At 39.7% G+C, this 19,026-nt stretch overlaps 1 protein-coding gene across 1 annotated transcript in view; it reads right to left on the bottom strand.

Moving 5' to 3' along the window:
- SOX5 (SRY (sex determining region Y)-box 5) overlaps positions 1-19,026 on the bottom strand; it is a gene marked incomplete at its 5' end in the record, with an annotated part of 156,477 nt that overhangs the window by 64,138 nt on the left and 73,313 nt on the right. The window contains one exon of the mRNA XM_008940116.1: positions 18,877-18,962. Within this exon, the coding sequence (XP_008938364.1) occupies positions 18,877-18,962 (86 nt within the window). The remainder of the gene's footprint in view (positions 1-18,876; positions 18,963-19,026) is intronic.

The following is a 19,026-nucleotide window of genomic DNA, read 5'->3' as shown; positions in this document are numbered from 1 at the left end:
TAGGGAAAATAACTACAGCCAAGGACATAGAAATTGACTCAACTGTCATCTAGAACATTTTGTGTCTTACTGAATCAGAGCAAAGCTGATTTACATTCCAAACCAAAACCAACTGAGTTTCACTCTGGCCAGACTCCTCAAAATGTTCTCGGGAGCCCTATTCACTTCAAACTCACAGAAGTGCCTAACTTCAAAGTAGACCCACTGCTCTGTGCTGGCTGGATAAATTAGACACTTAAAAAACCAAAGACATATCTGCTGAACTGGGATGCTTGAGGTTAGGAGATGACAACAGCTACAAAGGGGAGATGCTAGAGTGTGTGGATGAGAGCACCATTATTTGTTAACAAAATTGCTGAGGAGAGCTGAGAGAGTAGAAAAGCACTCAATTAATTTCATTATTTTGGAGTTTGCTTCATTATGTAAAAGCTGACCCTTAACAAAATGAAGAAGTAGAAACAACTCAATAGCTGTTCAATCTTTCTATTCTTTGATTTCATGATAAAAATAGGTGTGGTCTGTAAAACTCCCCCACCAATGGAGCCCATAAAACTCCAGAGAGTCTGAAACCTCTGTGAAGCTTTGGCAAACTTCTCAGGAAATAACGCAAGAAGCTGTTTTCTGGTTCATCTCATTATTTCCATGCTTACACTGAAGCACTGGGAAGAGTGACACTTTGTATATTCCATGAGGACACATACAGAAGTTTAGTTCTTGGAGACTTCGTTCCCCCTAAAAGTGGTGTCTGAAAGTACCTGAAACCCCTCAGGATTCAGTTTCTGTGAGTTTCTCTCTCACTACAATGAAACCACAAACACTAAGGACCAACGACACTTCACAGTCAGACTTCAGCCCACACATGAAAAGCCTTAAATCTCCCCTGAAACTCTCGCCAATGTGCCTCTTTTGGCACGTGCTTTACTGAAAGTTTAAGAAGCTGTAGGCACAACGTGATTGAAGGTCAAAGGGAATTACATCTTTAGCTTTGATGTCCCTCACATGGTATGCATCATCCAAGCACAAGAGCTTAGACAATGAAATTTGGACCATTGCATTTGGCTAAGAGAAGGCTGCTTCTAGTATTAACAACGTGCCTGTGCAACAAAAAGCTGCTGGAATCTCATATTCCTATATCAAGTATGAGCATTCTATTTCTTAATATCAAACTGACCAAGGGAAATGCAACCTTCTCCATATTTCTCCACTAACATTCTTCCACCCCGATGAAAGCTGTTAAAAGTCTCAGACTATTCCAGTTTACATGAGCTATTCCATGTAAGTGTCCTCTCTCTCCCTCCTTTAACTCTACAGAATTTTGCTCTTAAATCTAGGTGGGGTGAATGCAGAAATACATCTCTTTGAGCTCCTGGTTTTCAGGCAAAAAGGATGCCATGCACTGGTGTGAGTGAGAGACATGAGCTCTAACTCATCTCTTAAAGGATTCTACATAGCCACATACTCTACAACTAGTAATGTTCGCTACATTAATACTACTTAACTAGTAATAAGCTCCATAATCCATTAGTACATCTGATCTATCCATATATTAAAGTTGATCTTCACAATTTTTTTTGAGGCATTGAGCACATTTTTTTTTTAAAAAAAAAAGATGTAAAACCTGTAGACTCATGAGTGAAAACAGTGCTTTTCAAAAATTGTCCCTTTCACAACATATTTTACTATGGCATTTTTTTTAATAACATAGATGTGGATCTGCTTGTCCAAAAACATTAAATACCGAAACCACGTCCTATGCATGTTTAGGGGACATTATTCAATTGTTAATAATGTAGATGTGCTATAAAAAGAGCTAACCCATATTTCAAATTGTTCTTTGGGAAATTTGGATTAGGAGGGAAGAAAACAGCATTTTTTATGTTTTAGAAAGCAGTATCAAAACACTAAACTCTTTTCAATTCAAAACAACAGCCAAAATGGATGTAAAATCAAATTTGAAATTGCTTCTGGCTGAGTAAGTTGTCTATAAAGCAGAAGGGGTGGGAGTACCAAAGACTTTGCAATGGAAACACCGAGAAGCTCTTAACTGTAGTCACACTAACAAGAGCTGCTATCATGAAGTAATAAAATTATCCAGAAATCTTTGTTCATTACCTCATTCCCAATGCCATCTCATTTCACTTGAGTTACTTGGGTCTGATGATGGGGTTAACGAGCGAGGAGGTGTTTGAGTGGGTGTGAATGGGGCACTGCTAAAATAGAACCTATTTTAACAGTTCTGTGTTTAATATAATCTGAAGCTCTGTCAGGTTTGGTTTTTTTTCAGGTAGAATACTCACATGTTCCAAGGCTAACACTGACTTTGGCAGAGCAGAGATAACACCTAGGCATACTCATATTACACAGAGTATTACAGAAGGAATTGTGCTTCTATTCCTTTTCTGCTTCTGCCATTCCACCCACAAGTCTAACAGAGCAGGAATGCTAATGCTTTGATGTCTTGCGTTCAGAAGTTTTCCTCAAAAATTCTGACATTTACAGTGACCACGACAGAAACCATTGCTGATAGCTCCTCTCTCCCCATCCCTGCACTCCACAAGCCATCCTCACATACCGCACAGCGATCCATTACAATATGTTCCAACATCTGCCTCCTCATATGATGTATGACCTATTTGATTGACCCTTTTCATGCTGCTCCAAGACTGGCTGTTCATTACAGTGGGAGGGTGAACAGTACTCATTGCTTCTTCAGTCAGCAGCTGGTGAATATATCTCCTTTTTGGGAGAGACTGGGACCGTCAAGCAGGGATCCTCCTCACCTCCCTCCGTACAGCCATGATACACCTCACACAGTGCCTTCCTTTATCTAATTATGTGTCACATTCCAACCCAGAACAGGGAAGGTCTCTTGTGGACCCTCCCATCTACCGCTAACATATTAAACTTTTCTGCCAATTAAATTTTTCCATGACAAGTATTAACATTACCCAATGTTTGTGACTCCAGCGTGGGAAGCATGAATAATGCAAGAAACAGTACAGTCCTCCATTACGCAGGGACACATCTTGTTTTTGCCAAAGTCAGCAACTGTAAAATATCTCTCAATTTCTCCAGTTAATATCACAGCATAATTCAGGGCTTTGGTCAAAGTGATCTTACCCACTACAATCAAAGGAGCATCTGAGGTAACATAAAGGCACTTCCCAATTTTGTGGGCATTAAATACAATCCTTATTTTCACCATCTATCTTTCCATCATCTATGTAACAACATTAGCATACTTCAGGATCACTGTTGATGTTCCAAAGTCATCTGGCACAAAATGGAATGAATATGGCTAAAAAATGTATGGAAGCATGCACTGACCAGCACAATGGGATCTCTCCTCTTCCCAAGGATGGAAAACACAACTGACACAGGGAAACTACACATTTTCTAATGTGGCAGTTAAAATGTTGTCTGCACTGACTCCAACTCAGTGCCTTTCACAAATTCCAATCACTACAAAAATACAGAGTCAGTTAGCCTTGTGTGCCCGTGTCCCACCAGAAATCACAGAACTATTCCGACCTCATTGCCCACTGCTAACCTGCTTACCAACTGGAAGTGCCTGGGCAAATGGAAAAGGAAACTGAACCACACCAGGGAAGTGACACAAAGTGAAGGAAGTGGGGAATCCACCTGACAAGGTCTGAGCTAATCACCCTCAGCTCCCTTTATAAAAACTAGAGTGCAACTTTAGGATAAATTATACACGTTAGGCATCCATGGCTAAAGACAATTCTCATCCCACCATCCTGAGTATAAGCCAGGAAAAAACTAGCTGGTCGGTGCTCAGTGTGGCTACAAGATTTTTTCAGTTTTGTGTTAGCAGCTGAATTTTTTATAGTGAAACATATCCGTCCTCTCTGAAGTTCATGAAAAATACACAACTCCTTTTTTTCTTGCTATGCAACTAAGGCAGAAAGTGACCGTCTTCCTCAAAGCTGTACAACTGGTAAGGCCTACAGCTACGTTTTCAGCACAGAACATGTGGGAAAGGGCATATGACTCCCCCAAAGTTGCCTGCAAACTACTTTGGATTTGTGTAGAGAACATGTATGTTAACATAAAGTAGAGTGTGAACCCCAGGAAAATAAAGACAAACACTGACAGCTGGCCAATCCTGCCCTTCTTTACTGTCTTTGCCTCAAATATAGTATGTTTGTAAGAATGTGTGAAATACTTCTGAAAATAAGTTATACTCCATTTAGTTTTAACAAGCAAACCAACACACAATTTACAATCCTGTTCAGAAGGATCTGATTTGCTAGAATTTATGGAGAGCCATCACCAAATTCCCAAGGGGAGTTAGATACCTAACTTACTTAATTTCTTGCAACCTTTGGAACACATTTCATTCTGATATTTTTTCTTGTATGTCTAAGGTTATACTGATTTTATATAATAATTTCTTTCAAAATTTTATCTTTACTGTAACGTTCCAAAAAGAATCAGGCCAATGCTTATACCATACATGGCATCTTTCTTCCAACAGTGGGTTGCAACCACATTTCAGAAGGACACTGACCACCAACTAAAACTTCTTTTTCCAACCAGGACAGGGTGTGGAAGAGGGAAACTTTGCCTCCTGCATTCCAGTGGTGGCTGCCAGACTGCCTCTCTCATCCTCCTCTTTGGGAATTTGAGAAAGAGATTCACACCATTAGGATACAGGAGATACATGCTGCAGGATTAATCCCCAATTAAGACCAAAGTTAGATATTTGTCCTTCAAATACAACTCTATGATGCAACACTGACCCCTGTTCCAAATATTTAATACACTGCAAACATAGGAAAGATCCACTGGAGCTTCCCACTGCAGAAGTGAGAACTACGACTGGAAGACAACACTCATCCAGAAAGGCCTTTTCCTTCAATTGTGTAGGAGGATTATACTGACTTCAATGAGCTTAGGATAAGTCATGTCCTAGAGGACGCATGTCACAGATTTTCTCATAAGATTGAAAATATCTTACTTTCCAGTAATGCTTATAATTAGTGTAATTGCTCAAACTGTTTCTCTTAGAATCACTGTTCTTCTAGATGACACATATCAGTGACAGCTTTTTATACTTTTGACCCTCCTTGAAAGCAAAGCATTGCATAAATAATTATTTTTTTTTTTACTAAGAAGACTGGTAAGCAGCATGAAATGTTCAGGGACAGTATAATGTGTAGGAGCAGGATCACGTGGCTTTTGCAGACACAGGGGGAATCACTTGCTTTAGACTTCCACAGTTAACCGTAACCTCTTCAAACTGAATTGCCATTTCTGCAGTAGCAGAAACAAGCGACCCCAAAGATGGTATCTATTCTCATTGGCCTAGAGGAGCTCTAAGAAGTTGTCAGTGGTATTATCCTTCCTCCCCGTCCTCCCTCTCCCCCTGCTTGTCTTCCATATTCCGAGGGCTGTTTATGAGCTCAGCTGTCATTCTCTGCACCAGGGAAAGATAGATGGGACACACCAACCCCAACCTAAGTGACCTTTGGATGTGACAAGATTTTTAGGTCAGTCCCGCTAAATGGAAGCCTTGGTGTATCGAGGCTTGCCTCAGGGTGAAATTTCCAGTGAATTTATTATCTCCCAATGCCCTTTGGACTGCTTCCCACCATCAAACACCATGGCAGCACTCGGAACAGGAAGAAATACATTAACTGGAATCTGATCGTTTTAAAAGGTTACAGCTGCCCAAATATAATTTAATTTCATACTTGCCCTTTGAGGGTTTGGTGTATATTTTCATTTTATGACTGCAAATGATAAAGCTCTTAAGATTCCAGGCAATAAAAAGGAAAAGGGGGGAGAAAGTATTTTAAGGCTTAGAAGTCTATTCAGTTCATAGTCAATGAGTAAAGTGACAAATCAGTTGGTTTTTTTTTTTTTTAATCTAACATTTCCTTGTATTTTTTTAGTATTCATTCCTTTCTATACTTGACGGTGAACAATATCTTTTAGTGAAATCAAACCTGTAATGCCACCCACTGTGATATTAAAGAAATATATGATGAGCAAGCACCTACCTACCCTACATCCATTAACAACTTCATTCAGAGCAGTAATTAATGTGAAGTGAAATGAATTTACCCCAATGAACTGATTTAAAAAGAAAAAAGACTTAAGAAAATGCTTAAATGTAAGCATAGTACTTTGAGTTTTAAATAGGTAGACCACAGTTAATTTTAGAATCTCTTCTTCTCTAACTTCTTCTGCCTGAGCTCAGCTCATGCATATGACTTCATCTACCCATGCCCATACAGTATGATAAAAATGAAGGTACCCAGCACTGCTTTTGGGGCAGCAGTCAGTTTGTTTAGAGTCCCACACCTGTGCAGCAGTGAAATTCAAATGTACGAGTATATGGGGTATGGCATCAGAGCACACAACCCAAAATGTTGGGAAATTAAGCTCATTCTCTCTTCTTCCCCACTTACAGTTCAAGCAAGCACCAGGCACTGAAACACAAGCTACCACACAAACCTGAGTAAGGTCAGCTGGGACTGGAAGTAGGGAACTCCAGGTACTCATGTCTTTCACTCTACCCAGTGAACACTGAGTTAGAGTGAATGCCACCTCCCCACCAAACGTTCTGATACAGTTCTGATGACTGTTTCCTTTCCAGAAAACTACTCACAGGAAAAATACAACAGCTGTGGAAAGTAGGAAGGATTAAGTGTGAATGTTGTATATTCTATTTTCAAAGCCACTGTATGAAATTAATTCTTGCTGGGCTCCCAAATCCCTTCAGGCCTCTTTAAAAATCTTATCCAAACATCCATTGATATATACCATCCCAATTACTTTCGCCACCAGTATATCAGACCAGCATACAGCAAGAAGCAAGGCTGCCATGGGAATGGGGTGAGATGGGCTGATTGGTCTAAACCAAACTATATTCCAAAGCAGTTATTAGTGGCACAGCAGGACAGTGAGCTGAATATGAGCTATATGTACCTCACATATGGCTTACCCTAAACATCAATAAGCTCCAAGTTTCTAAAGTAAATATCAGAATATTGAACAAACCCCAGTACAGAACTACTGCAGAGAAAGCAAGAGATACTTAAAGGCAGTTTAACCCACTACACCTATTAGTGTTTATGTTGTGAATTTCCTAACTTTCAGAAGTTCAGAGTTTAACAGTAAACTCAACATCAGAGATACAACAGGACTTCTGCCACGTCCTTTTGCCAAATTCAGCTAGATCCATTTGGTTCCTTTAATGAAATAGGTATGCTGCTGTATTCCATGGTAATGGCCCAAACTCTCCAACACTATCACAAGCTGTAATGTTTTGGTGCATTAACAGAGAACACACTGTTATCATTTGTAAAGAGTTTTTTGAGCCATGAAAGGTAAAAGAAAAATTAGAAAAAGGTTTTGTTGTCAGCTGCTATTTTCACACTCCAGTGTGTAGAAATGTGTAACCTGTGGAGTTGACACTTCACCTTCAGAAGGGCAGGGTGCCACTGGCCTTGCTCCTGAGATGTGCTGGGGGACAGCCAGGGACGGCACAGTGCTGGTGGGAAGGCACACAGGGATGCTGCTTTTTGGGCCCTTGAGTGCATCAGGCAGGGGGATGGGTATCACCCCTCACGGCACCCCACGTCTCCGAGGGATTAACCTCATTCCCATACACACAAACTGGCAGTCCCAGGCCCCTCTGGGAGAAACAGATACTCTACCTATAGGAAAGAGCTGAAAAAAAAGCCACTCCACAGCAGTCCCCAAAGACAATTTGACTCCCTCAATATGCCACAAACAGCTTGCCCCTGTCAGTCGCCGCTGGTGCAGTATGTGGCACAGCTGTGGTTACTAAACCAAAGTGCAGCTCGCAATATGGCTGAAAGATTCTGCTGTAATGCAGATTTTTAAATAGAGAGAGCAATCACTCTAAACAGCAAGACACAGAGGTGCAGATATAGCTGGAAAATGCTTTTAAAAACCTCAGCTTCTACTACCATAAGAGCATTTCAAACTTTTTTACTGCTCTCCTGTTGTCTTGATATCTTAGCATACTGATTTCAAAGCTTCTCCAAGCTTAAGAACACACAGTGACTTTAAAAAATGCTTTTCTTTTTTGTATACATGCTTTTTATTTCTATTTGTATGTTTGTGCATTAAGGAAAGACAATTCACACAGTAGCTTGCTGACAACCCTGCTTTGCCAGCCTCTGAGATAGATGACAACAAATTTGTGGTATATTTCTGGTTGGGCAAGTCATCCATGACGTGATCTGTGATGGCTATGGGATTAAGGAATCTAAATCCAGTAGTCTGCAATACCCTTCTCTTTAGCTGTCTAATGAATGGACAGTAACAAAAACAGACCATTGATAAAAACGCCAAACAAATAAGGCAGTTAGTGCAAAGTGAAAGAGATGCTTAGAAGCTAGTCTAGGAATTAAACTCAAGACACCTGCAGAGCTCATGTAGGGTGATAAATTTAGAAAGCTAGTCTTGAGTACCACTAGGAGCTACATGTAGCATTGTCTCCAAATTTTCTCATTCAGATTAACTTTATGAAGTCCACCAGAGTGAAAAAAATTAACCTCTGAAAGGAGAAAAGGAGTTTGAGGAAGCTTGCCTAGGTACTGGGGAAGTAACTGCACTCTGACTTAATCACAGGAAGCTGCTTTTATGCTACCCAGGCAAAAAGAAGAATTAACACTCTGAAAGTTACATCTCCAGACACTACTGAGCTAAGTTCAACTGATGATTTTAGAAAGAAAACAAATAGGACAAGCATCCTAACCTCAGTGTTTTGTTGTCTAATGTTTAGATCTACAGTCTACAGTAACTAGGTACTTATTTCAGTTTCAAACTGAGCCTAATATTAGCCTCCATTCATAAAAGGTGCTCAAATATTCTGGCTTTCAACAGTTAAACCTGGCAAGGAATCAGACAAGCAAGTCAGGTTGAAAATAAGAGCAGGAGAACTTCCAAGGGCTTGCACTGTTCTTGCAGTATGCCATTTGCACCACTGGCCAGTGATACCCTCCCCACGTACACATTTACTATGCTGTTTATTTCTATCTCATTCTGCCTTGCCAATTAGAAAGAACATCAAACTTGGGAGAAAAAAAAAAAAAAAAGAATAACCATACTGTAGTAAGAAATCAGACAAACTGAAATTCTTACATGTTCATATAATACCAATCTGCATCTAACAAACAATGTCATAGGACCTAGGTGGAACAAAGCTAGCAAGATTTAAAGGGAGGTCTTCTTGTGTTAAGTTTTTGGATGCATGAAATGTAATTTGATTTGCAGACCTGAAGGAGTGAGTGTCAGTAAGTAGCTAGTGTTGTGTAAGTCAGCTTTTCTCACGGCTGTTATTTGTAGCATTGTTCTGCAAGTTCTGAAGTGTGCATGTTAGTGATTTGCAGTTTTCCTGTATGTTTGTCTGTCGTGATGTTCTGCTGAAGCACTGTAAATATACACTGTTGGCAGAGCACAGCATGAAGACAATGAATTCCAAAAATATCACAAAAATTCACTAGTCTGACTGCAGCTTTCATGTTTTATCGGAAGCCCCCAGTTTATGGGTTCAGAGCATGTCCCCCCGCAGCCAGCCAGCCCCTCTCGGTGTGGCTTCCCATGTCCCATGTTCCCTGGTCCCCCCATCCCCACTGACCGTTTGCTCAGGATTATACAATCTTATTTGCATGATTATATAATCTTCTTTTCAGCAACATCCCTCTGAAAAGAGCAAACAACATAATAGGAAAACCAGTAGCTTAAGCCAACTATTTCAAAACCCAGCATGTGGAATGTGCAAAGGGCACAAAGTAGGAAAAAAAAAATTAAATTTTTTGTTTTGTTACCAGATTTTTCATACAGACCTTTCCAGGGAGAATTCCAAATGACTGTAAGCCACGAAACACCAAACACCGTGCTCTGTGAAACACAAACACTTCACAGGTTTGCTCCATTGCCAGCGTAGGGAGGGAGATGTTTTGGTTATCTCATCTCCAAGTGTCTGTCCAAAGACGTCCGTTTCCTTTTTCTCAACAGAAGCTACTTATACTTCAATTTAAGACAACTTTCAGATGTTTTTTTACCCCCTGGTTTAAGATGCTGGCAGACAAGTGTTACCACTACCGCTACTTTGACATGGGTTTCTTCCTGCAGCTGGTTGAACTCATAACGTTGACACCACCATTCCAACCATCCAAAGTCCCTCCCAGATTGCACAGAAGAATAAACAAAGTCTCAGCTGATACATATGCCTCTACTCCTCGAGTTTGCTCTTCTTCTCTCATACACTTCAGACTTTGTCCTAGACAGGACATTGTGTAAGTGAAGACTGTCATATTCCAATCTGCAAACAGGCTCTTCTGCTGGCTGCTAAAACTACTTATGATGTCAGTTACTTCAGCAATATTCATCTAAAATTAATGCCTTATAAATAATCAAGGAGTAATCTGCTTCCGTCTGTCAGGCTAACCCCCAAATGAAAGAAGTGTAACATTTTTGTGAGAGAAAAGAAATTAAGGATGACCTGACCTCACAAGTATGCTTGCCAGACAGCTCCACACTCTTTCGTGCATGACCTATTTTTCCCTGCTCACACCACAGAGATGTTTCAAACAAATGGCCAGTAATTTAGACTGCTTGAAACACCCAGGGTTGCCACCCAAACAAGTCAGTTGGGCATCTTAATGGTTTTGTCAGGCTTCCCAAAGTTTTTAGTGACTCGTTATCTCTTTTCAAGTCAAAACAGAGCTCTGTTTCTCTAGCCCATAAAGGGTGATGTCAAAAGTCACATTTTCCCTGAAATTTGTGTACTGGGTGTGCATCACACCCTTAATATTTTGCTGCATATCACAGTGTGTGAATAGCCTGTGTGAAGAAGTACACACAAGTATAATATACTCGGTGTTTAAGTTCTAACACAAACTACCAAAGGAATCACTTACAGATAAAGAAACTATTTACAGCTTAAGCTTTCTTATGGCCTAGGTTTGAATGCTGGAATATTTTCAACCTGCTTTTGAAAGATCCTCAAAACTATTGCCTTTTAAATTCCAGTGAGATTTAGAGAACATCTTGTTCTACTACCAGAATCAGATTCTCTACCAGTTATGAAGACCTGTGTCACCTGTATAATGAACTATTAAAATCTGTGATTTTCCACCTTTTTTTGTTTGGAGAACACAACCATCTTAGTAGAGAAAAAGACCAATGTACTGTGATACAAAAGCCTATCTCCAACAGGTTAACTTTTCTGAAACACCTTTCAGACCTGCTAAAGGTACTGATGGCCCTCTAGCAGAAAATCACTGAATTATAATATTATGAGATATTTAAGGTCACTCTAAGAAAAAGGCACAAACATGGTCATCTTTTGCTAATTTACAAAAGTCAAGATAAGAGAAAGCTTGAAACAGAGAAATACAAAGGGAAATGGAAACAACACAAATGAGGCAAAAGAAAAAATAGAAGAAATGTGTGCATATGGAAGATGAGGCAGAGGACTGGGTTTCCTCATGCTGGGGCTTGTATGTAAAGAGACAACAACATGAAGCTGAAGGCAGGCAAAACTGAAGTAACATGGAAAAGACACTGCTTGTGCCAGTTCCATTGTCCAAATGTCAAACGCCTTCTGGGAACCTGGGGGGAGGAGGAGTAATGGCTGCATAAGCATCTTGTAACAGGTTCTTCCTAAAGGGGATTTCTTGAAAACTGCTAGGCTCTGATGCTAGCCCATATGGGCTCAGGGAAGTCAGAGAAAATGCTGGCTGCACTTTTTCCAGGCTATTTGCATATGTTCTTTAGTATGCGGAACGTCTCTGTATGTAATTGAATTGTTGTTTTTGCCTCTATTAATACATATGCAAATGAGTCACTCCTGCAGCTGTGCTGTATTAATCATATGTGTGCTTCTGTCTGTCTGCCCCGCAGGCTCAGGGTCGGAGGGAGGGGGAAGAGGGAATTCAGCCTCTTTAACCTACAAGAAAACTCACTCATGCAGACAGAGGTCTGCTAGCGAACAGCAGGCCTGAGTTGCAACTGGAAGGAAGATAGGCTGGTCATTTTTCAGTCTTTTTCATTTTTCATAGATATGGATGGAATCTGAAAGTTATGCGGAAAGGATGGTTAATCTAGATAAAATGAATATGCTACCACTGCTAATTCTTTCCCCTGGAGGGCTGGGGAGGGAGTTATAATTTGACAACCCACAGAGTAGCCATGGTATTGTTTTCCTATGTGTATTTACTGCCTGTAGATGTCCACGGTGCCCACATTCAGCCACTCACAGTGCTCAATAAAATACCAAGCATTTATAGTCTGTCATAATGACTGTCTTTTGTAAATTGATTGGATTCCAATAAAATGACGTGATCAAGCTTTTCATTCAAGTCTATTTTGATAGAATATATTGAGTTTACCCATAACATTGTGTAAGAAAGGGTACATCAAAGGCGAGCACGGGATATTTAGACACCAACTACGAAGTACATTTACCCACTATGAACAAGATTTATTTGAGCTGATAGTTTCTGTGGTTAAATGCTTTTACACAATCTATACCACAGTCTCTAGCTCTCAGCAGGTGTCTGGAAAGTGAGGACTAGTTTCATCCTGGTGTTGTGAGGCTTGCTTTTGAGATAATTGGGAGGAACTTTTTCTACCTAAAAACTTTGTACTTGGCAAATCAATAGCCCCTCACTCCATACCCTACTTATACAGTTTAATGAATATATTAAAATCATCACTAAGACTTTATAATAAATAAGAATGTTTTGAAAGTTCAAATTTTTGAAGACAACTTATCCACATCCACACAGAGATCTTCACCCTGTTTAGAGGGTTGCAGCTTCACTTAAATGAAAAGTACTATTCCTCATTTTTCTAGCTGAAGGACAGGACTTTGGTCTTCACTGGCCTCTTGTTACAACGGCCATCTCAGATACTCATTTGCCAAACAGGTGGAGAGAAATCAGTGGCCAACACATCCACTTACAAAGCCAGAAACAAGTGGTGGACAGAAGTAGGGAATATAGAATTTGCATGACTGTAGCGATTTTAAAAACTATTTAAAAGGGCATCCAACAAAAATGGATTCATATTATGTTGTTCTATTCCTTCCATTATTATCATTACTAGTGATGGCCATCAGAAACAGCACAGCAATACACTGAGCTAATGGCAAATGGACAACTGCCATCTTTTGGTTATGCTAATGAGAAATGTTGCTTTTCATATACTTAGCTGCTTTTCCCCAGATGTGTGTGCTCACAGTAAAAAACTAATTCTACTTTTTTATGCTTAAGTGGATTGCATGAGTATTATAATATTGTAATTAAACTGTGCACTAATGATTCATTCCCTACAAATTAAGTCAGCATCCTATTAATGAGAACAGGTAAAGTAGAAAAGCAAACAGTGAAAGTATACTAACTCACTGTTGAAAAGGCAGCTTAATGGTATTTAAAGGTAGACACTGCTCAGCAAGAAAAGGAACAAGGTTGCACTGATAAGAAAAGGTTTACCTTCTTGTAGGCAGAGAATTGATTACAGCGATATCCCAAAGTGGTCAGGAATATAGGTTGCAGAATAATGGATAAAGAACTGTCATCTCTTGGCTACATTCCATAGATATAACAGGCAATAAGGGGGCATTGGACTTTCCTTCTCAATCAGAATTAATTCACGTGTCTTTGCAGCTCTGGCAAGTTGGCTCCCCAATACAAGGAAAGACTTGAGCTTTCAGTATTCAGATGTATCACTAACCTGCCCATGCAGTTTTTTCAGGGTTTTCTTTCACACATTTGAGGAGTTGTAACACCAGAAGGGGAACTACTTAATCTGATCAAAACTGGTTATATCTACAGAGTATAGTAACAAATCAGAAGGAGATACGACCCTTCCCTCCAAAAAAAAAGAAATAAAAATGTAAATGTGCTTGACATTGCATGAAAATATAGCGTCATCTCTTTAAGATAGAAGGGAAGTTCTATCATCAGCAGCATTTCAAATTAAACTTAAGGAGATACTTCAGAGAAATAATTTGAACTGACAAGTGAAGAGATGCAGCTCATCCATGCAATGGTGCAGAAGCCAAAAGAAAGCTAGTATATAAGACATAAAAAATGGTATCAGACTGAGTACAAAATCCTCATGTTTCACTTTTGCTTCATAGAGAACAGATGTTTGACGTAATACTCGTATAACCATTGGAACACTCCATCTTCTGATCAGTCACTCTGTACTTGTTAAATAGCTCTATCCTTTCTGCAACCTTTGAGTAAAACAAACACAAGAGACCACAGATGATTATGTGACCCTGAAGATATCTAGAAGCAAAGGAAAATTTGTAACAAGTCAAGACACCTAAATAGCAGCAAGATGAACAACTTTTAGAAGCACTCAAACTGATGAGTTTAGTTTTTCTTAAAAACTAGCCACTTATGTCAGTGCCTGCATGTGGCCCAACTTCTAAAAACGTGGTCCAGACTCCTGACTGTGTATGCTAATTTCCATTGAAATTCAGTCCTTGGTATGCATCTTCCCACACCACTGAAAACAGGTTTGTAGTACGAAAAAGTAATTGAGCCAAGTAACAAAGAAACTGCAGACTAAAAAAACTTGCCCAAATTTTTTTTCCAGGTAAGTTTGAGGTCTGAACCTGTGTATCATCTTCATACAAACAGCAAAAGAGAATCAATCAGGATTCCTCAGTCTTCAGAACTGAGATCCAGCTACAAAGCTTCCACTTGTCTGCTGACATGAGGTTCTCTTGATCTGTGACAGGTTTGGTCATAATGCTGAACACAACCACCAATAACCACGATGTCCTGTTTCATGCTCAGATGAAGAGGGAAAGACGTTTGAACACAGGCACTCAAAACTTTCTGGAGTGTTTTTCCAAAAGCAGATGTTTGCACGAAGTCTGTATTGCATCAGATTGCTGTACTGTTTTGACAGGACACAAAATGTCCACACAGTAACACTAGAGGGGCAGCTGTCATTATACATCCAGCATTATCTTTCAGTACAGTTATGGATACATACAACATTTGTATTACTGCCAATTAATCAGTCATTGTCACTATTTGATTATCAAACAAACAATCTGTGAAATCTGAACCATTTGCACTCCCAGTGGTGCAGATTCCTCTCAATTTTCAGATCAGGTTCCTTATTTCCTAACACTCAGAAAGTACTCAGGAATTCTTTTTCTCAGAAAAGAAACCACCAGATGAAATTTTTTACTGAATTTGTTCAATCTTCTGGAAACGTCTATCTCATACCAGGTATGCCCAAGATGACCAGTATTAGAATAATCACTTCAGTTTGTGTAAAACTTGTTACACAATATCTATGCTTACAGCTTTGAATGCTTATCTTCAAGACGGAGGGATTTAACTCCCTCATCTGCTGAGCCACATAGGAAAACACCATATTCCTATGAGGCTTACAGTAGTATTTATGATTCATAATCCTTGCACAGTAAAACAGTGGCTAGGCCATGTTCAGTTTTGTTCTCATTCATTTGAAATGGAATCACCATGCTGCATCACTCTTGAAGAACAAGACCATATGAAATAAACAGGCAGAAAAACCTACATAAGAAACTCGTGCTAGTGAAAAGGGATTTTATTCCTATGAGGGTGTATTTGGACTGAATCTTCTCATTAAGAGAGGAAAGCTAGATTTTTTTTTTTCAAATGGTATTTATGTCATTAAATGTGGATATAAGTGAACATGCAGAGTTGATAGATAGGCCTTTATCATAGGACAGGTTCAAGCACGCATCGTATTAGTTCCAGCTTCTCCAACACAACCCCATCCATCTATTCCTTTTGTGACATCTAACAATGTTAAGTTTTAGTTTCTCTTCTTATTGAGTCATTAGTCTCTCTTGTGCATACTGGAAATAAAGGCAACCACGTATGGCTAATTGTGGAGGATATCAGATGACAGAATCTGTATGCCCCAGTGGGGACTCAAAGGCAGAGGGAGAAATGGAGGCTTCAGGTTACAAACCCACCAGCGGGAATCAACAGGGCATTTCAAAATGAGAGATGACATTTTCACTGGCAAAGAAAAGAGTAGCTCTGCCACAGGAAAACAATCAGGTGTTAGCTGTTCTTCTATAAATACAGTGTGCATTTCATTTACAAAACAAAAATTTAGTTTTGACAACCAGGGCTAAGAAGTACTTCCTGTTGATCTCACAGCACACTACTAAAGCCATGACCCAATTTAAAATTCTCTAATGGAATAACGAAGACATGTTTATCATTACACCAACAAACAAACAAAAATTCCTTGGCTTTGTCTTCACTAAGACAACACTGTGTACCAAAGTCAGCTGGGAGTAACAAACTGAGCCTCGTGTCAGGTTCTTTGATCTCCCCTAACACTACTGCTTTTAGTATACAAAGCCTGAAAGATAAGTGATAGGGAGGATGGAAAAAGAAGAAAAGAAGGAACATTGTACTTGTCTGGCCTTCTACTGTCTGATGACCAGATGACAGAGGGTTTGCACCAAACTCTGTGGTTACAAGTAATGTACGGGAATGTCTGTAGGAAGAAGAGTTCCTTGAAAAAAACACAGTAATGGCTGCACACTCACTTATGTCAGTTAGCGGTGGTTTTGGACCAGTTCCTCATGACAAATATCATCAATGTTTCTTCATGACTGCAGGAACAGTCAACACTGAGCCAAACTGGGTTTGAACAGAGTTTGGAAGGCAAGATCTTTCTAGGCTAATAGCTATGCTAGATTCAGCTCCACATGTGTTAGCATGGTCCATTCTGAGTACTGTATCATAAAACCTTTCTCAAAGCACATCTAGCATGACTCCTTCAAATGGCACCTGAAATTAAGAGGCATGTCCAATTTCTATTAGACAGGTTGTACCGACAGCTAAAAATCACTGTTAAGAAATGAAGAAAGACAACTTAAAATTTTTTCTAGCACATAATGTACCCTTGGAGATCAAGTCTGAAAGATTTTAGAGTTGACAGAGTTAGCAATTTGAGCCTCTCCCAATGACTGGCTGCCAAACTCTTCCTTTAATTCCAAACTTAATAATATGTAGGAAAACTACATAGGTGAATTTAGTCAATACTTTCATTTTGTTGTTCTCCTTTCCACAGAAAATAGAGGCCTTTGAGGTTTTCAGATCCTCCACAACCTAAGCTCAAGGTATTTATGAAGTCTGTCAAATTTGCACAAAGCTCACCTTTTTGTAAGGAAATCGTCAACATGATAAAGTCTATTTCAATCAGAATACTTCAGCCACTGCATGCAGAGATACAGCCTAAAGTTGGTCCTGAAATGAAAGTAAACCATCCTCCCAACATACTGGAGAACTGAGGCATTAATTTAGGACCAGGCTGAATGACCACAAAAATCAGGATAATTAAATCCAGACCTCTATTTTCTCATTGCTAGCTAGCTCAATTTTTGTTTTTCCTTTTTTTCCCCACTTTCTTCCATATGCGTGGGCATGTGTATTTGGTTATTATAAGCACTTTATCAATACTGACATTGCTCTTCAAAATTCATTTCGGGGGGATGACTTTTACGGCTCCCATGATTCTCAAGCCGCCTACGGTATTTGGAACTCACAGAATCAGAAGCTAACACACAGACAGTGTAGCTTTTCATACACAGGCACAATAGGAATGAATGTATTAACCTCTGTGGTGCAGGGAATGTGTCAGCTTACACACTGGCAGCTATTTCTGTGAAACTCAGCTAACTTCCGCTGGCTGTGCTAAAAAAATAATTTAAAAATTCTTCCCTAGAACTATGTCTCATGCTCTCGTATGCTGGTCAAGCAACTGAAATATCTGATATTACAGAGAATGTACTTTATACTGATGCTGGCCAAACTGAGTTTGAGATTGCATTTTACACGTACTGTTTATAAATGCTGAGCTTTGCCAAGCAGGTATAAAGCTCTGCTGTTCCATGCGACTTGGCAAATAATAATGAGTAGAGAGATGAATTAGCAATGGAGAGTAGGGGATTTTTTTTTTGTTTGTTTCTACAAAAGAGTGTCAATCCAGATTTTGCAGAAGTAGAAATGATTTGGATCTTGATTGCATTTTAGTCCCAGGTTTTACCCAGCTTCACCCTACTAGCAAACCATAAATGGCAGGTAACAGAATTCAGACTGTGGAGCTGGACATCACAGCTGCTAAATTTCCATGACTTGACAAGGGTTGTGGGGCTGATCAGGAATACCTGAGGAACATTAAGACCCGCGGACACCTCCGAATTTCAGAATGTTATTGGGAGTTTTGAATCAGATGCATGTGGCTACCAGGCCAACTCTTCGACATAGAAAAAAAAAATTCTTTAGTAGCTTTCTACCTGCTATTAGTTGACTATGTAAAATTGTTATGATCGCTAATTATCTGCACTATAGTGGTGCCTAAAATGTGCCTGGTACCATAAAGCACTGTAGGAAGGGCCAGTCACTGCTCTGAAGAGCTTACAGTCTAAAAGGACATAATCATGTTAAGCGACTTTTAAGCAGTTTAAAAGTGCTTGTCAGGACAGGGCTGTTCTGACCAACAATGTTTCCTTTTGCTGGTTTACACCTAGCCAGCCTTGGAAGCCTGCATCACAGACACCTAATGGAAAAGACAAGCAAACACACTGCAGGAAAGCACAAACCTGAAAGTAGTTAAATTGACAATAAAGATACTAAAACATAACAAAAAGCCCCCTTAAGGTGAAAGGAAAAACGTGTCTGATTTGACGATTATTTTGCTTCAAATGCAAATTTCACACGATGAGAACAGAGCGAAACCCCCGTTAATTGCATTGTGTTCAAATGGGAGAGAAAACTGTTTTTCATATTTACTTAACCTCTGCCTCTTCTGCATTGTTTTGGGACTTACCTGCAGTTGGAGTGGGCCTAAGCCCGGTGTTGCTGCGGCAGCAGCTGCCATGGTAGTTGGGATCAGCTGAACGGGGTAAGGGTCACCTAAGTAAGAGAATAATAGAGGCGTCAGCACCTTTTATCTACTCTCCACCTGCAAATTAAAGTC

The sequence above is a fragment of the Merops nubicus genome, unplaced genomic scaffold, assembly GCF_000691845.1.
Source record: "Merops nubicus isolate BGI_N331 unplaced genomic scaffold, ASM69184v1 scaffold37440, whole genome shotgun sequence".
Lineage (NCBI taxonomy): Eukaryota > Metazoa > Chordata > Aves > Coraciiformes > Meropidae > Merops > Merops nubicus.
The sequence above is the reverse complement of the archived record's forward strand: the minus strand, read 5'-3'. Positions and strand labels throughout refer to the sequence as shown.